Source organism: Tachypleus tridentatus, chromosome 13, assembly GCF_004210375.1.
Source record: "Tachypleus tridentatus isolate NWPU-2018 chromosome 13, ASM421037v1, whole genome shotgun sequence".
Lineage (NCBI taxonomy): Eukaryota > Metazoa > Arthropoda > Merostomata > Xiphosura > Limulidae > Tachypleus > Tachypleus tridentatus.
Window position 1 is genome coordinate 12,645,111 of NC_134837.1, and position 18,854 is coordinate 12,663,964.

The window sequence follows — 18,854 nt, forward strand, 5'->3', positions numbered from 1 at the left end:
ATATCGAAGTTGGATTGGTTAGATGTTTTCAGGGGCGTCAATAGCAAGCCCAGGCCCCTGGGTCAATAATATCATCGGGCAACACTTTCATTCTATTTACTAACTTTTGCTCATTTTTCATTAAAAATGTACGTGACAAATTTATTCATGAAAAAGTGGCAGCCACAATGTTAGCTCATTAACTGGTATGTATTTCTAGTGAACTTTGTAATATTTCACTGCCGAGTTCCTCAACAGACGCCAGAGCCTTTTTCACCCTTCTCGATAGTCCTGGATATTGTTAAGCACAAAGCTACACAGTAAGCTATCTGTGGTACGCTTACCACCAGGACAAAAACTCGCATTTTAGCGTCACAACCCTGCATGATATAAAGCAAGGTTTATTTTGTTGTTATTTAAATATCAAATTACAGAACAGGCAATCTGCGTTGTTTCCGTCGCATGGATCGAATCTTGAACTTTTTTCCCACAGGCCCTTAACCTGAGACACTAGGAGACAAAATGAATCGACAGGAGCAGTTTAAGAAGAATTTAAACTACAATTATTATGCATTTTTATAATGATAATTTTATTTTCAATGGTTTGTTTTATATTTTAATTGTATCAAATGGCTTTAGTCTATAATCGTCGCTAGTGTCACAATATGAGAGAAATGTTATAAAACAAAATATAACCCTAAATGAAATAATAAAAACCACTGAATATTGATCTATTCATTGTCAGACATATATTTCCTTTAATAAAAATATGAAGTAGTATATAATATTGTATAATTGAGAATATATATATAAATTTTCCCTTTTTACAAGCATAAACCCACCAGCCACCTGGAAGTTTTTGTTATAGGGAGTAACTAAGTTAGACTGGTAATAAAAGATTCTATACAAACTACATATAAACTTAAGACATGCCATTGTGTTTAGTTATTGTTGATTTCATTAATAATATTGGTTATATTAGTCACCATATTGAATGTAATTAATTTTTATTTTCATTTCTACTTTATGAATACTATTTTATTGTAGTTATTGTGTTACATTGTTAGTTTAGATTTTTTTATTTATTTAAGATCAATCTAAAAGTTCTAAACTGGCCAAACCTCGTAAGATATTGTTGGGATTATAGCCGAAACTATCGTTAATAAGGAAGATACCTAACTAACGAAACAATGCATTCTAATCTTTATATTTAGATTAGTTTACTAACGACCAGGTTAAGTCTTAGTTCTGCTCTAACTACGTAACTTACTTTAATCAAAACTTATTATTATTATTATTAATTTGACGGTTCAAGCATTCTAACCAATCACGTTTCAAAAACAAAGTTCAAGTAAGACATCTTAAAAATTCCAAGTCATAAATGTTATGAAAGATTTGAGTCATTTTTAAAATATGAGGCTATTTATCAGTTTCATTCTTTATTTTATGTAATATTTTAAATGATTCAGTTTAAATGCCAAAAGAAAGCAAAGCATTAGGAACCAATAGGGTTAAAATTTGTGATAAAACTTATGTAAACTGCAGACGACCTTTTATTCACATCAAAAGGATAAGGGTAAAAAGAAAAAGAAACATATACAATTTACGTGATTTTTATCATACACTTTAGGGTAAACCTTGAACCTTCCTTTTCTTTAGCAAAGCAACAAGATGTTTATATTACACTATTTTAATTTCTTAATATGCTACAAGCTTAATATAAAACACCAACAATCTTATCGTTTGTTTGTTTAATAACAAACCATAAGATAAAAATTTATTATAATTTAAAAAAAGAAAGATTCTATTTAAATACTTTGACCAATCAGAGCAACGATTAATATTGAAATTTGTAGAAAACCCGTTTTAGTGCTTCAATCAGATACATTCCTTGTCTTTTCGACTCAAAGTGTCACAGATAACGACTAAAATTTTGTTGTGTTTATTTTACATACACTCGTTCTCAGCGTTGTTAACAGAGGCGCCCGTGTGCAGTCACATTTGTCTCATTCTAAGTTTGATGAATGAGTTCCCCAAGTGGATTAACTCTCGCTGTCGCCTACTATCACAGTTAATAGCATCTGATAACTATTTATCACAAGTCCTTCCTACACATAAGATGCTCTGTTTTAAAAAATATGACATATTTATTTACAGTGCGGACGTTGTGGTAACATTAACCATGTTTCTCTGTCAGAATTAAAGACATAATTAAGACCTATTGACTCGTTTGAGTAATTCTTTAATCATATTTTGTAAACTACTACGAGCGTCAAGGGAGGAATTCTGTTCTCAAAAATGTATTACGCAAGTGTAACATGGTTTGTTTTGAATTTCGCACAAAGCTACACGAGAGCTATCTGCCTCAGCCATCCCTAATTTAGCAGTGTAATATTAGAGATAAGGCAGTTAGTCACCATCACCCACCGCCAACTCTTGGGCTACTCTTTCACCAACGAATAGTGGGATTGACCGTAGCATTATAACGCCCCCACGGCTGAAAGAACGAGCATGTTTGGTGCCACGGGGATTTGAACCCGCTGTATTAAATTATTAAAACCATACATAACTTTACATTAATTATGTTTCACAGCAAAGCCATACAATGGGCTATCTGTGTAAACAATTGAACCTTGAATTTTACTGCTGTAAGTCTGTACATTTACCGCTGACTCGCTGAGGGGCTTTATCTACGGTAAAAAAGTTATCATAAAATAATGCCATTTATCAACATAAAAAAACATTTTTCGAACGCATTCATGATATTGGTAACATTATTAATTATTAAATTGCATGTGCATTTAAAACGCGATTTGACAAAAAACAGTGACGAAACTTCGATGGCGTTCACCATGTTCTGATGTTTGATTTAAATTCTCCTAACTTATTGGCTATCTTCTAAACCATTTAAACTTTTGTAAATTCGTCCTACTGTAGTTCATAACTCTTCGTTGTTAAATTGCATAGTCGAAACATTACAACAATAAATGTAGATTTTATTCTGTATAAATAGGATTAATAGGTATGTGCAATTTTCTTAATCTACAGGCTTTGTATTTGTAATTATAAAGATAATAAAAATACATCCCGCAAGAAAAATCTTAGTCATAGACTTCGTGCTTTTGTCACGCGCACCCCCCTCTCTGTTTAAAGCTACACCATGAATCTATAGGGAGGTACCATCCAGTGTGTTCGTGTCCACATATGGACGTAGTTTCACCAGATCATCCAATGTTGTTTACCTGGCCACTGAGGGAAGAGACTGATACAGTTATCGAGAAATTTAGACATTTTGTGTCTGTGTGTTGTATGTCTTTGACGAATAACACTGCTAATCCCACATCCATACATATGTTACGTGATACTGGGGAGACTAAATCATTGTTGTTAGAAAGTATACTGCCTTTAAATTCGAGTTCTGTCACTGGCGAGTCTGTTATTGTTAAGAGTAGTGACGGTGGCTTTATTAATGTTCTTCTCCATAACGTTTATTTAACATCAGACTTAGTTTCGGGACCAGTTCAGGGTATATAGCTATTATTGGGAAACGAGTAGGCTGGGAAAAAAGTTGTTACCGAACCCAAGATGGTTAGTAAGCTGATCGTTGTTTCATCTAAGAATGGTGTTGTTGTTGAGGAGAATACAGAAGTGCTCCCCTCGTATGCTGTGACTCGCGTTCAGACTTTGAAATTAAGCCAGAAACAAACGACAGAGACGTATTCAGAGGGCAACATTATGGATTTATCTCAAACATTTTATGGACCTGACGAGGATCTTGTGAATAATTGTCCTACTGACAATTTATTGGTGAGTAGCTATGATGGATGTGGGTGAGTGATAAGGATGGATGTGGGTAAGTGACAATGATGGAAGTTGGTGAGTTACAATGTTGGATGTGGGTGAGTGACAGTGATGAATGTGGTTCATCTGCTGAAGTTACGTTTGATAAAAGCAACCGATCGATAAGCAAGAAAAGAATCCGCAGATCACTATTTGAATATTCACTCCTAAAAGATGAAGTGGAGAAGGTTCCAAATGGTTACTTTTTCAAAAATCGTGTCCTCATGAGAAAATTGAAACCACCAAATGTACCAGCTTCAAAGGACTTGTCTGTAGTTTATTAAATTGTTGTTCCAATAATGTATCATTCTGATATATCGTAGTGGTTCATGAATTCCTTATGGCAGGTCATTTAGGAGTCAACAAGGCGCGTGACAAAATTATGAGACTTTTTTATTTTCTGACTCAAAATTAGGCAAGATGTTTCTCAGTTTAGTAAAAACTTGTCATGTCTGTTAGTTGGTCAGAAAACCTAATTGGAGAATTCCTGTTGCTCCTTTGGAACCTATCCCACCTTTTGAAAAACATTTCAGTTGTGTGATTATTGATTGTGTTACACCAATAAGATAACATTTGTTTAAGCACTATCACGTGCTATTTATGTTATTATCATAAGGTTATTTATATTGTGTGATATATTGTTACTGAAGTTGTATAATTCATTGCCAATGTATTGTTATCAACGTATATATTAACAGTATTTTTGTTTCCAGTGGCGCAGCGGTATTCTCCGAAACTACAACGCTAGAAATCAGGTTTCGATATCCGTGATGGGCAGAACACAGGTACCCCATTACGTAGCTTTGCGCTTAACTGCAAACAAAGAAAACATTGTTTAACATTAAAATGTTAACTTACGTATTGCGTTTCATACTTATTTCATACCATTCAAAACATAGCGTTGAAGCAATCCAAAAGATAAACTTACTTCCCATCTGTGTTATACTATAACAACCTACTCTAATGCATGGAAGAACAGCTCCAAATGATGTTTTGGTGTATGTGTATTTTTAATACAGCTTTTGCTTAACTAAGAGCCATTATACAAATCAAAGCTTTGATCGTGATTAATTTTTGCTGTGTGGACACTGTTCAAACACTGTCAAATGGTTTGTGGCACGACTTGGATGCCAGATCATAAAGCCTTGAAATTTGGAAATTATGTTCGACTTCTTGACTAGTGAACGAGCTTTCAACCACAGCTTATACTATGATATGTAGTGAATGAACCTTCGACCACAGCTCACACTATAATATCTAACCACAATTCTTCACATTTGTCCCCGGAGACAATATCGTTATTAACTTTGAACTTGGATACAAAACATGTTTCACTTCAGTGATTACCAAGTCATGTGGTGCACAGCATAATATTCTTCAGAGTGATTTGCTATTTACGCATTGTTGATATTCTAAAATAGTCGATTGCAACTAGCACAAGCCTCACAAACAGTGGTTCTTACAACTATTATTTCTGAGTCAACAACTGATAGTAAGAATGCATTGATTTTCATAAAGTTAGCGATATAAGGTGTTGTCGCCACCAGCATTAGAAGTTTGGTAAACGTTTACTATATATATTATAATTCTTGTATCAAACATATCGATATATCAGGGGGTTCCCAAACTTTGTCAAATGGTGGCCCCCTTGCCTTAAAAATAGTTTTTATCATGTGCAACTGGTGTATCATATGCGTATCTTACTACCTTTACAGCTTGGTTCTAGTTTTAAGGAAACAACAGTTAAAATATATTGAAACATGGCAAATAAAAACAAACTTACCACTTGTGAAGGATGATACTGCTTTACTGAAACAACATTACGATCTACATCAGTGTCTCACAGTTTCAAACGAACATCTGGAAACACACTTACCTCGTTTTTATACTTCGATTTTATGTCCGTTAATCCAGCTGGAAATCAACTGTCTTAGTGGTGTTTGTTGTGTACAAGGAATTAACATAATTTATGCTAATTACAGTTATTAATTGGAGATTTATATATATTATACATATTTATATATATTACTATCTTAGTTCTATAATTTCTTAGCATTTTATTTTTCGTTAATCTTTCAGTAAGAAGTAATTTCATAAATTTGATGTATTCATGCGGACCCCCAAGATGGCTGTGGATCACAGTTTGGGAACCTCTGCTCTATAGTGTTGTGTTTAAACAAGCTGGCGAAAATTAGTTATACTTGTCACGACACCACACGATTCTACAATCATACACAAAAAACTATAATACAATATACAATTTAGTTTCTTCTCTATTGTTTGTGATGTTGTCTTGTAACGTTAATAAATTCACCATATAATTAGATTGCTCTTTGCTTGTGACTCCTATACTTGAATTGTTTGTTTTTTATAATCATCTCAATTACTGATGGGCCTGGCATGGCCAAGCGCGTAAGGCGTGCAACTCGTAATCCGAGGGTCGCGGGTTCGCGCCCGCGTCGCGCTAAACATGCTCGCCCTCTCAGCCGTGGGGGTGTATAATGTGACGATCAATCCCACTATTCGTTGGTAAAAGAGTAGCCCAAGAGTTGGCGGTGGGTGGTGATGACTAGCTGCCTTCCCTCTAGTCTTACACTGCAAAATTAGGGACGGCTAGCACAGATAGCCCTCGAGTGGCTTTGTGCGAAATTCCAAAACAAACAAAACAAACAATTACTGATATCACAGAGGAATTAATAACTTTGTAACATGAGGATGTATAATATTACAAAGTTAAACATCTAATGTATACATGGTTAATAGAAACGTTTAACGACCTTCAGGCAAGTCTACAGATAAGTTAATATGCCTTACATTTTAATATAATAGTGTATTATTTTTTCTGTATATGTGAAAGTTCTACACAATGCATGCTTAAAAAAGTCATTAAGTTGATTTATCTTTAGCTGCCTTTGTCACTTCCAACTGTATAATACCTGTTCTGGTCAAGTAGGAATTATTACTGCAGTACTACACATAATGTAAAGATGTGAACATCAGTGTCATCCTTTAGTAGCAGTTCAAGTGATATTTATATAACAACAGTGTTATCCTTCAGTGGTACTTCAAGTGTTATTTATTTAACAACAGCATCATCCTTCAGTGGTAGTTCAAGTGATAACTATACAACAACAGCATCATCCTTCAGTGATAGTTCAAGTGATAACTATACAACAACTGCATCATCCTTCAGTGTTGGTTCAAGTGATAACTATACAACAACAGCATCATCCTTCAGTGGTAGTTCAAGTGATAACTATACAACAACAGCATCATCCTTCAGTGATAGTTCACGTGATATCTATACAACAACAGCATCATCCTTCAGTGATAGTTCAAGTGATAACTATACAACAACAGCATCATCCTTCAGTGATAGTTCAAGTGATAACTATACAACAACAGCATCATCCTTCAGTGATAGTTCAAGTGATAACTATACAACAACAGTATCATCCTTCAGTGATAGTTCAAGTGATAACTATACAACAACAGCATCATCCTTCAGTGATAGTTCAAGTGATAACTATACAACAACAGCATCATCCTTCAGTGCTAGTTCAAGTGATAACTATACAACAACAGCATCATCCTTCAGTGTTGGTTCAAGTGATAACTATACAACAACAGCATCATCCTTCAGTGATAGTTCACGTGATATCTATACAGCAACAGCATCATCCTTCAGTGATAGTTCACGTGATATCTATACAACAACAGCATCATCCTTCAGTGGTGGTTCAAGTGATAACTATACAACAACAGCATCATCCTTCAGTGGTGGTTCAAGTGATATCAAGACAACAACAGCATCATCCTTCAGAGTTGTTCAAGTGATATCTATACAACAACAGCATCATCCTTCAGTGGTGGTTCAAGTGATAACTATACAACAACAGCATCATCCTTCAGTGGTAGTTCAAGTGATAAGTATACAACAACTGCATCATCCTTCAGTGATAGTTCAAGTGATAACTATACAACAACAGCATCATCCTTCAGTGGTGGTTCAAGTGATATCTAGACAACTGCATCATCCTTCAGTGTTGGTTCAAGTGATAACTATACAACAACAGCATCATCCTTCAGTGATAGTTCACGTGATATCTATACAACAACAGCATCATCCTTCAATGGTGGTTCAAGTGATAACTATACAACAACAGCATCATCCTTCAGTGATATTTCAAGTGATAACTATACAACAACTGCATCATCCTTCAGTGATAGTTCAAGTGATAACTATACAACAACAGCATCATCCTTCAGTGTTGGTTCAAGTGATAACTATACAACAACAGCATCATCCTTCAGTGATAGTTCACGTGATATCTATACAACAACAGCATCATCCTTCAGTGATAGTTCAAGTGATAACTATACAACAACAGCATCATCCTTCAGTGATAGTTCAAGTGATAACTATACAACAACAGCATCATCCTTCAGTGGTGGTTCAAGTGATATCTAGACAACTGCATCATCCTTCAGTGATAGTACAAGTGATAACTATACAACAACAGCATCATCCTTCAGTGGTAGTTCAAGTGATAACTATACAACAACTGCATCATCCTTCAGTGATAGTTCAAGTGATAACTATACAACAACAGCATCATCCTTCAGTGATAGTTCAAGTGATAACTATACAACAACAGCATCATCCTTCAGTGATAGTTCAAGTGATAACTATACAACAACAGTATCATCCTTCAGTGACAGTTCAAGTGATAACTATACAACAACAGCATCATCCTTCAGTGATAGTTCAAGTGATAACTATACAACAACAGCATCATCCTTCAGTGATAGTTCAAGTGATAACTATACAACAACAGCATCATCCTTCAGTGTTGGTTCAAGTGATAACTATACAACAACAGCATCATCCTTCAGTGATAGTTCACGTGATATCTATACAACAACAGCATCATCCTTCAGTGGTGGTTCAAGTGATAACTATACAACAACAGCATCATCCTTCAGTGGTGGTTCAAGTGATATCTATACAACAACAGCATCATCCTTCAGTGTTGTTCAAGTGATATCTATACAACAACAGCATCATCCTTCAGTGATAGTTCACGTGATATCTATACAACAACAGCATCATCCTTCAGTGGTGGTTCAAGTGATAACTATACAACAACAGCATCATCCTTCAGTGGTAGTTCAAGTGATAACTATACAACAACAGCATCATCCTTCAGTGTTGGTTCAAGTGATATCTAGACAACTGCATCATCTTTCAGTGATAGTTCAAGTGATAACTATACAACAACAGCATCATCCTTCAGTGATAGTTCAAGTGATAACTATACAACAACAGCATCATCCTTCAGTGATAGTTCAAGTGATAACTATACAACAACAGCATCATCCTTCAGTGATAGTTCAAGTGATAACTATACAACAACAGTATCATCCTTCAGTGATAGTTCAAGTGATAACTATACAACAACAGCATCATCCTTCAGTGATAGTTCAAGTGATAACTATACAACAACAGCATCATCCTTCAGTGATAGTTCAAGTGATAACTATACAACAACAGCATCATCCTTCAGTGGTAGTTCAAGTGATAACTATACAACAACAGCATCATCCTTCAGTGTTGGTTCAAGTGATAACTATACAACAACAGCATCATCCTTCAGTGATAGTTCACGTGATATCTATACAGCAACAGCATCATCCTTCAGTGATAGTTCACGTGATATCTATACAACAACAGCATCATCCTTCAGTGGTGGTTCAAGTGATAACTATACAACAACAGCATCATCCTTCAGTGGTGGTTCAAGTGATATCAAGACAACAACAGCATCATCCTTCAGAGTTGTTCAAGTGATATCTATACAACAACAGCATCATCCTTCAGTGATAGTTCACGTGATATCTATACAACAACAGCATCATCCTTCAGTGGTGGTTCAAGTGATAACTATACAACAACAGCATCATCCTTCAGTGATAGTTCAAGTAATAACTATACAACAACAGCATCATCCTTCAGTGGTGGTTCAAGTGATAACTATACAACAACAGCATCATCCTTCAGTGTTAGTTCAAGTGATAACTATACAACAACAGCATCATCCTTCAGTGTTGGTTCAAGTGATATCTAGACAACTGCATCATCTTTCAGTGATAGTACAAGTGATAACTATACAACAACAGCATCATCCTTCAGTGGTAGTTCAAGTGATAACTATACAACAACTGCATCATCCTTCAGTGATAGTTCAAGTGATAACTATACAACAACAGCATCATCCTTCAGTAGTAGTTCAAGTGATAACTATACAACAACTGCATCATCCTTCAGTGATAGTTCAAGTGATAACTATACAACAACAGCATCATCCTTCAGTGTTGGTTCAAGTGATAACTATACAACAACAGCATCATCCTTCAGTGATAGTTCAAGTGATAACTATACAACAACAGCATCATCCTTCAGTGGTGGTTCAAGTGATAACTATACAACAACAGCATCATCCTTCAGTGTTGGTTCAAGTGATAACTATACAACAACAGCATCATCCTTCAGTGATAGTTCACGTGATATCTATACAACAACAGCATCATCCTTCAGTGGTGGTTCAAGTGATAACTATACAACAACAGCATCATCCTTCAGTGATATTTCAAGTGATAACTATACAACAACAGCATCATCCTTCAGTGGTAGTTCAAGTGATAACTATACAACAACAGCATCATCCTTCAGTGTTGGTTCAAGTGATAACTATACAACAACAGCATCATCCTTCAGTGATAGTTCACGTGATATCTATACAGCAACAGCATCATCCTTCAGTGATAGTTCACGTGATATCTATACAACAACAGCATCATCCTTCAGTGGTGGTTCAAGTGATAACTATACAACAACAGCATCATCCTTCAGTGGTGGTTCAAGTGATATCAAGACAACAACAGCATCATCCTTCAGAGTTGTTCAAGTGATATCTATACAACAACAGCATCATCCTTCAGTGATAGTTCACGTGATATCTATACAACAACAGCATCATCCTTCAGTGGTGGTTCAAGTGATAACTATACAACAACAGCATCATCCTTCAGTGGTAGTTCAAGTGATAACTATACAACAACAGCATCATCCTTCAGTGGTGGTTCAAGTGATAACTATACAACAACAGCATCATCCTTCAGTGGTGGTTCAAGTGATAACTATACAACAACAGCATCATCCTTCAGTGGTGGTTCAAGTGATATCTAGACAACAGCATCATCCTTCAGTGGTAGTTCAAGTGATAACTATACAACAACAGCATCATCCTTCAGTGGTGGTTCAAGTGATAACTATACAACAACAGCATCATCCTTCAGTGATAGTTCAAGTGATAACTATACAACAACAGCATCATCCTTCAGTGGTAGTTCAAGTGATAACTATACAACAACTGCATCATCCTTCAGTGATAGTTCAAGTGATAACTATACAACAACAGCATCATCCTTCAGTGATAGTTCAAGTGATAACTATACAACAACAGCATCATCCTTCAGTGATGGTTCAAGTGATAACTATACAACAACAGCATCATCCTTCAGTGGTGGTTCAAGTGATAACTATACAACAACAGCATCATCCTTCAGTGATAGTTCAAGTGATATCTATACAACAACAGCATCATCCTTCAGTGGTGGTTCAAGTGATATCTAGACAACAACAGTGTCATCCTTCAGTGATATCTAGACAACAACAGTATCCTTCAGTGGCAGTTCATGTGGTAACTAGAGGTTAAGATCTCACTTTGGTAGCAGCGTTAGTTGCTCAGGGTTAACAGAGTACTTCTTATGAACAAAGGAACTTTGGATTTAAACAGACTGTACAGAATCTTACATGAGAAGTGTATTGTTTGTATTTTTCCTTAGTTATTTCCATTATAATTATATGTGAACAATACTTACATCAATCTTGTTGTCAAGCGTTATAACAAGTCAAAGTTATTATGGTAACTGAATTGATTTTTAAAAACCTGATTTAAAATGCACGAAACTTAAAACATTATTACTAGTATGTCACCAAAATATTATCACTAGTATGTCACCAAAACATTATTACTGGTATGTCACCAAAACATTATCACTGGTATGTCACCAAAACATTATCACTAGTATGTCACCAAAACATTATTACTAGTATGTCACCAAAACATTATTACTAGTATGTCACCAAAACATTATCACTAGTATGTCACCAAAACATTATTACTAGTATGTCACCAAAACATTATTACTAGTATGTCACCAAAACATTATACTGTATGTCACCAAAACATTATTACTGGTATGTCACCAAAACATTATTACTGGTATGTCACCAAAACATTATCACTGGTATGTCACCAAAACATTATCACTAGTATGTCAAAAAACATTATTACTGGTGTGTCACCAAAACATTATTACTAGTATGTCACCAAAACATTATCACTAGTATGTCACCAAAACATTATTACTGGTATGTCACCAAAACATTATTACTGGTATGTCACCAAAACATTATTACTGGTATGTCACCAAAACATTATTACTGGTATGTCACCAAAACATTATCACTAGTATGTCACCAAAACATTATTACTGGTATGTCACCAAAACATTATCACTGGTATGTCACCAAAACATTATTACTAGTATGTCACCAAAACATTAACACTAGTATGTCACCAAAACATTATTACTAGTATGTCACCAAAACATTATCACTAGTATGTCACCAAAACATTATTACTAGTATGTCACCAAAACATTATTACTAGTATGTCACCAAAACATTATCACTAGTATGTCACCAAAACATTATTACTAGTATGTCACCAAAACATTATTACCAGTATGTCACCAAAACATTATCACTAGTATGTCACCAAAACATTATCACTAGTATGTCACCAAAACATTTTGAAACTAAGTCCCCACCTATTTTCTTGAAATTGAGATTTACTTATATAAACAAATAATGAAAACTTTTGAAAGTTATTCATACTATTATTACTCACGGTAGCGATGGCTTGGTATTCCTTGACCACCTGGAACCACACCTCCTGAGCCTGGAATAACAACACCTGGAACTCTTTGGTCTGAGATTCCAGGACCGGGAATTCTTGGGCCTGGATGTATACCAGGACCAATTAGACCTGGTCCACCCGTAGTTCCACAATGGACAGCAATATTACCGTTGTTACAGTAACACAGATTAGGCCTAATGCAACGACCATTACCACACGATTGAATGCATAATGCTGGGAGACAAATACACAAAAAAAATAAATAAATAAATATGTGTACTTGATATGATTTTTTTAAAGCAAACAAGAATCTACACACATGTGTAATTTATCGATCAATATATATCATCTATCAATATGTTACGTCTGCTCAATGACATTCTACACTTTTTATTTACAGCAATGGTATTAAGGATATTTACTTTTGTTCCTAATTTTAAATTACTAACCATACGGGAGCTAGCCACTCATTACACCATATTATCCATGCCATTAAGGGATTTAATGTTACTCTTATAACGCATCTAAAGCTTAATGTAAGGGAATATTTTAATATTTCGCACGAATTTGAATCCAGCTCACCAGCTAACCCTCGCTCTGCTCATATTACACTCAAGTTAGCGTGATCATGTCTAATGAATGGTAAGTCATAAGAAACATTACGTGTTGTGACAAAATTGGAGTTTCATCAATGATTATGGTGCATTCTCTTTATAGAATTTCACGAGCACTATTTAAAAAAAACACAAAGAAATGCTTTATGACATTCAGATACGATAGCTGATATGAATTACAAATATTACTTTACCTAATGACGTTTTGTAGACGGATACTTACGAACTGTACACATTAAGGTACCCGGGATGAACGTCCAACCTGGGCAACACGATGGTCCTTGAGGTCCTTTACATAAGTTAGGTCTGGAATTCGAAATTTAACAAAATCTATCAAAACAGCATTTATATTTTATTTAATTATATGCGTAGGCTTACATTTAAAATAACACAAAATTATTTCCTATTATCCGTTTAAGCTGTATATATAAAAAATAAGTTTAATATTAGCTTGTATTTATCCTTGAATAATTCCTTCTTCAACAGCTGACAGTTAGTATTCTTGCTTACACAGTGAGGTCCGTCGTGGCCAAGTGGTTAATGTGCCTAGATTATCATTCCAAGGAATCACCGTTCACATTTCGTCGCCGAAAAAACGCACACTCTGAATACAATTTTTGTGCTGCAGAAAAGCCGACTCAAAGGGGGATATAATTCATTGCGTAGACGCAGTCACTCACAAATTAACACTATATCAAAAATCGCACATTAAAGTAGCTAAAGTTATATTTCATTTCAGATTTCCAGCAGTAAAATGGTAGTGTTTGTTTGCTTATTTTCAACACAGAGATGCACAATGTGGGCTATCTATTTTAGGATTACAAGCCACGACAGGGATCGAACTCCTATATTTAGCACTGGAAACTTCTTTTACCAACGAACAGTGAGATTGACCGTTAAATTATAACACTCCCAAAGCTGAAAGGACGAACATGTTTTATATGACGGGGATTTGAATCCGCGACCCTCGTATTACGAGGCGAGCGCCCTAAGCATCTGGAGATGACGAACTCATATAATAGGCATAACCAGTGGTGGGATTCAGGGGGTTCGCAGGGGTTCGCGCGAACCCGTTCTTAAAAATTTTTGAGCTTAGCGAACCCGTTGATGGCTTCAATTATACCGTCGAATTGTTGATGTCGTGGAAACTGATTGCGTCACACTTCATCACACATTTCGACAAGAAAGATTTAATGAGAAAATCACAGACCGTATTATTGACAAAGTTCGTCAAGTGAATGCAGTCAATAATCACAGTGCAGATCAGAAAAAAACGGACAAATATGATGACAATCAATTGACTATTTGAAATTTTAAAATGAAATAAATAAAAGATTTTAAAGCACTTTTCCATTATTTTCCTTTTCAAATGATGTATCAGTATAGACTTCCGGAAAAGTAAGAGAACCCGTTATTATTGAGGCCTTCCCTTGAAAGAACCCCTTCTTAAAATTTTTGAATCCCACCACTGGGCATAACTAAGCAACATGGTTTGCATACCAAAATATACCAATAGGGTTTACGATGTTACAAAATAAAGGGAAATGATTAGTCGTTTCTAGCTGACTTTTCAAAACCCCTCTTATTGATAAGACAACAGTTTTCATCTTCATTCATTCCAAGTTACTAAATAAATACTTACATTTATTTTGAAGGTTCTAACGTTTAAGTCCAAATAAGAAAAATGGGTAATTTTGAATTTTTTAACGTTTGGGCTTATTCAAAATTATTTCAATGTATATGCCACTTTAATTAATTTTTTGTAATCCATAATTCTTTACCTACAACCAGGTGATACGTAAAATTAAAATCGATCGTCATTTTGTTTTCAGAGACGGGTGTGATCTGCAGGATGGTTTGCTTGGATGTGAATCGCAAGTTCCTACATTCAAGCCGTGATATGCCCCTAAACACTCTCCACACTTGTGATTGTGAAAGTGTTGTAACAGTGAAAATTAAGTACATTATTCAGTTAGAGTGGCCGCACAGGGGCGGGTTGTGATGACTGGATACTTAGCAATTAACCCTAATTAAGCTACGCCTGAACCTTTACATTTTAGCCCAAGTGTAGTATATGATTCTTTTTAAGGTTGTACAAACACCAGATAATTGTCTTCTAAGTAAAAGTGTTACAATTGAATAATGCAACTAATTCTTGATTTCAGTTATGTACGTCACTTAACCGTAAATTTTAGTAACTTTTTTTACACATTCTGGTCATACATATACTGTAGGGTTTCATATTCCATAATATTTAATTTTTTTCTCACAAAGTTAGCTTCAGATATGGGTCTTTACAAGACTTCATTTATGAAATAAATAAATATCTCATCCCACGTGATAAACAATATTAAATGAGCTAAAGTTTTCTACAGCCCCGGCCCCCTAGTGACATAGCTGTAAGTCTTGAGACTTATAAAGCTAAATTATGTCGTAAATGAGAAAAATCAAATACTTTGATTATACAAAACAAAGAAATCGTTTGACATTCGTGAAAGTAAAAGTTGTTAAAACGTAGTGAAAAGTTGCCAAAATTATTTCAGTGGTCGTGGTTTCACTTCTGTTTTGTTAAATGTCGTAAGTTCGTTAAATGGTTTCATATCGTTATCTATGCATACAAATAACATTAACAAAATATTTTTTTCTTTCAAACCCATTTTATTTATAACCTCTTCGAAACCCTTTTTAATCTTTTCAAATCATGAGTTTCAACGTTTCGTTGGTAAAAATATTTCGTAATACCTCAAAGAAATGTAACTCTTTTATATGGAACATAGTTAAATAGTTTTAAAAAAATGTCTTTTTTATTTCTCATACACCTGAGAACCTTTTCGAACTCAATCTCAGTAACTTTTTGGTTTAATAATCACAATACAGGCCCGGCATGGCCAGGTGGGTTAAGGCGCTTGATTCGTAATCTGAGCGTCACAGGTATGAATCCCATCACACCAACCATGCTCGTCCTTTCAGCCGTGGGTTCGTGATAATGTGATGGTCAATCCCACTATTCGTTGGTAAAAGAGTAGCCCAAGAGTGGGCGGTGGGTGGTGATGACTAGCTGCCTTCTCTCTAGTCTTACACTGCTAAATTAGGAACAGTTAGCGCAGATAGCCATTGTGTAGCTTTGCGTGAAATTCAAAAACAAAACAAAATCTCAATACAATCAATACAGCTTCTTGTTTTAAGAATAACTGATATTGATAGGAACATAAAGAAAGGATATCAATGGGCTAGAACACCTTTATTTTTTATTTTACCTTTTGAATAAAACACTAGGTGAGGTACCGAGTATTAGTGCCAACAGGCCATCTAAGGGTATGGCCATAAAAAACCTGTTTTTCCTCCGGAAATCTGTATTATTCGTTCCTAATTTTAAACTAACAGACTAAAGGGGAGACAGCTAGTTAACAGTATTCACTCCAACGTTTAACCTATTGTATTCGAATAATGGGATTGAACTGCCACACCAACAGCACAAAAAGAGGAGAGCATTTCTGAGGCAAAGGAATATACTTTGTTTGTTTGTTTTTTAATTTCGCGCAAAGTTACTCGAGGGCTATCTGCGCTAGCCGGCCCTAATTTGTTAGTCTAAGACTAGAGGGAAGGCAGCTAGTCACCACCACCAACCGCCAACTCCTGGGCTACTCTTTCACCAACGAATAGTGGGATTGACCGTCACATTATAACACTCCCACGGCTGAAAGGGCGAGCATGTTTAGAGCGATGGGGATTCGAACCTGCAAACCTCAGATTACACGTCGAAACCTAACCCACCTGGCTTTGTCGGGCCAATGAACATAAGCCATAAGCACTTAGATTCACAGTTTAGCACACTAGCCACTAGGGGCCAGGTACGTGAGGGAGGTTTATTTTACTTATATAGTCAAAACACAAACGTCTCATATTTATAAATGGGACGAATGTGGCCTTATGATTACTGTGCCTGAATTTCGAATCTAAAGATTCATAGTTTGCATTTAGTTCCTAAATAAACGCACTCTTTAGGACCATGATCTCGCCATAACAGAGACGTTTAAATCCCGCTGTTTATTCCGATAATGATAGTTGACCACGAGTGGACAGTGTTGACTAGCCTCCTTCCCCTCTGTTCTTTCAGTTCAAAATTAGGAACGATTAACGTAAACAGTCCTTGAGTAACTAATGCGAAGATTCTAAAAAAAAAAAAAGATAACTTAGATTTACTATGAGAGACCCACAAACATTTGTGTTTAAATCAGTATCTTTGTTGCAACAGTACTTTCAGAATAACACAAAAAATTCTAGTCGCAAACACAGAAATCTAAGTCCACTTTTCTTGGGCCTAATATCAGTTAAGATTTTACTAAAGAGATAAATTAACACTGTAACTTACGTACGTTTTGTAATTTAGCGTAATCACAGCCAATTTTTGCTGTACTTAAAACTATCAATAAATAAACTTATAATGTTATTTTATAATATAACGTTAGGCCTTTATTTTTAAAAAAACATCTTGATAAACATTTAACTTTATATTTTACTGAAATATATTTACATCTGGCTATCGTGGTAACCGAACAACTAGACACTACGCAATTAGACACCTAAAAAAATTAAAAAGTAGAACGTTTAGACATCTATTAATTTTAAAGAGGTGTTAAACTTTTAAAACTTCCCAACATACCTGAAATACATATAATGAAGATAATATACATAATGGTGTAAATAAAATGGGTAATATAATAGGTCTAAATATATACAGGTCACATAATAGAGAACATTTCAGTTAGTAATATAGTAGGCCTAGTTCTATACACTTCAGAAAATGGAGTGAAGGACAGATTTGAATACACGTGGTCAGTTTTAGAACAATTTGTGTTCATGACAGCACGTAAACTAAACCATTTCCTCTTTAATGACGTCATTTATGACCAGATAATTGGGATCTCTGCCGAGTCCAACGATTACCAATAGTTTCATATGCTGTCATATAATAAAGTAAATTAAACTGGTAATTGTTTAGCCTAAATATATATAGGTCTTTTGTATGTTTACGCTTTTATAGTGTTTGTACATGGAACATATCTGTTGTAATTATTGTTTTATTATATAACAAATAAGCCGTGTCTAAATGCCCTAGTTCGTCATTTTTTTAGGTAACTAGATTCGCCTTTTGTATCCATACGTTGGAAATAATTGTATGCGCATTTTCCGCACAAACGAAAACCAAGTATTATTATAACATAAATATTAAAACTCTCACGAGGTTTCTTTTTTTTTATAAGTACTCTACCAACAATCAGTTAACACAGATTATATTTACTATGCCTAATATTTATATAAATTGAGCATAAGTCTTAGAGCTTTAAGTACTGAATTGATAAAATTTAATTTT

General features: G+C 35.1%; 1 protein-coding gene across 1 annotated transcript in view; it reads right to left on the minus strand.

The window, feature by feature from the left end:
* LOC143240634 (fibrillin-1-like) overlaps positions 1-18,854 on the minus strand; it is a 209,582-nt gene that overhangs the window by 178,171 nt on the left and 12,557 nt on the right. The window contains 2 exon segments of the mRNA XM_076483387.1: positions 12,858-13,100; positions 13,704-13,786. Coding sequence (XP_076339502.1) covers positions 12,858-13,100; positions 13,704-13,786 — 326 coding nt within the window.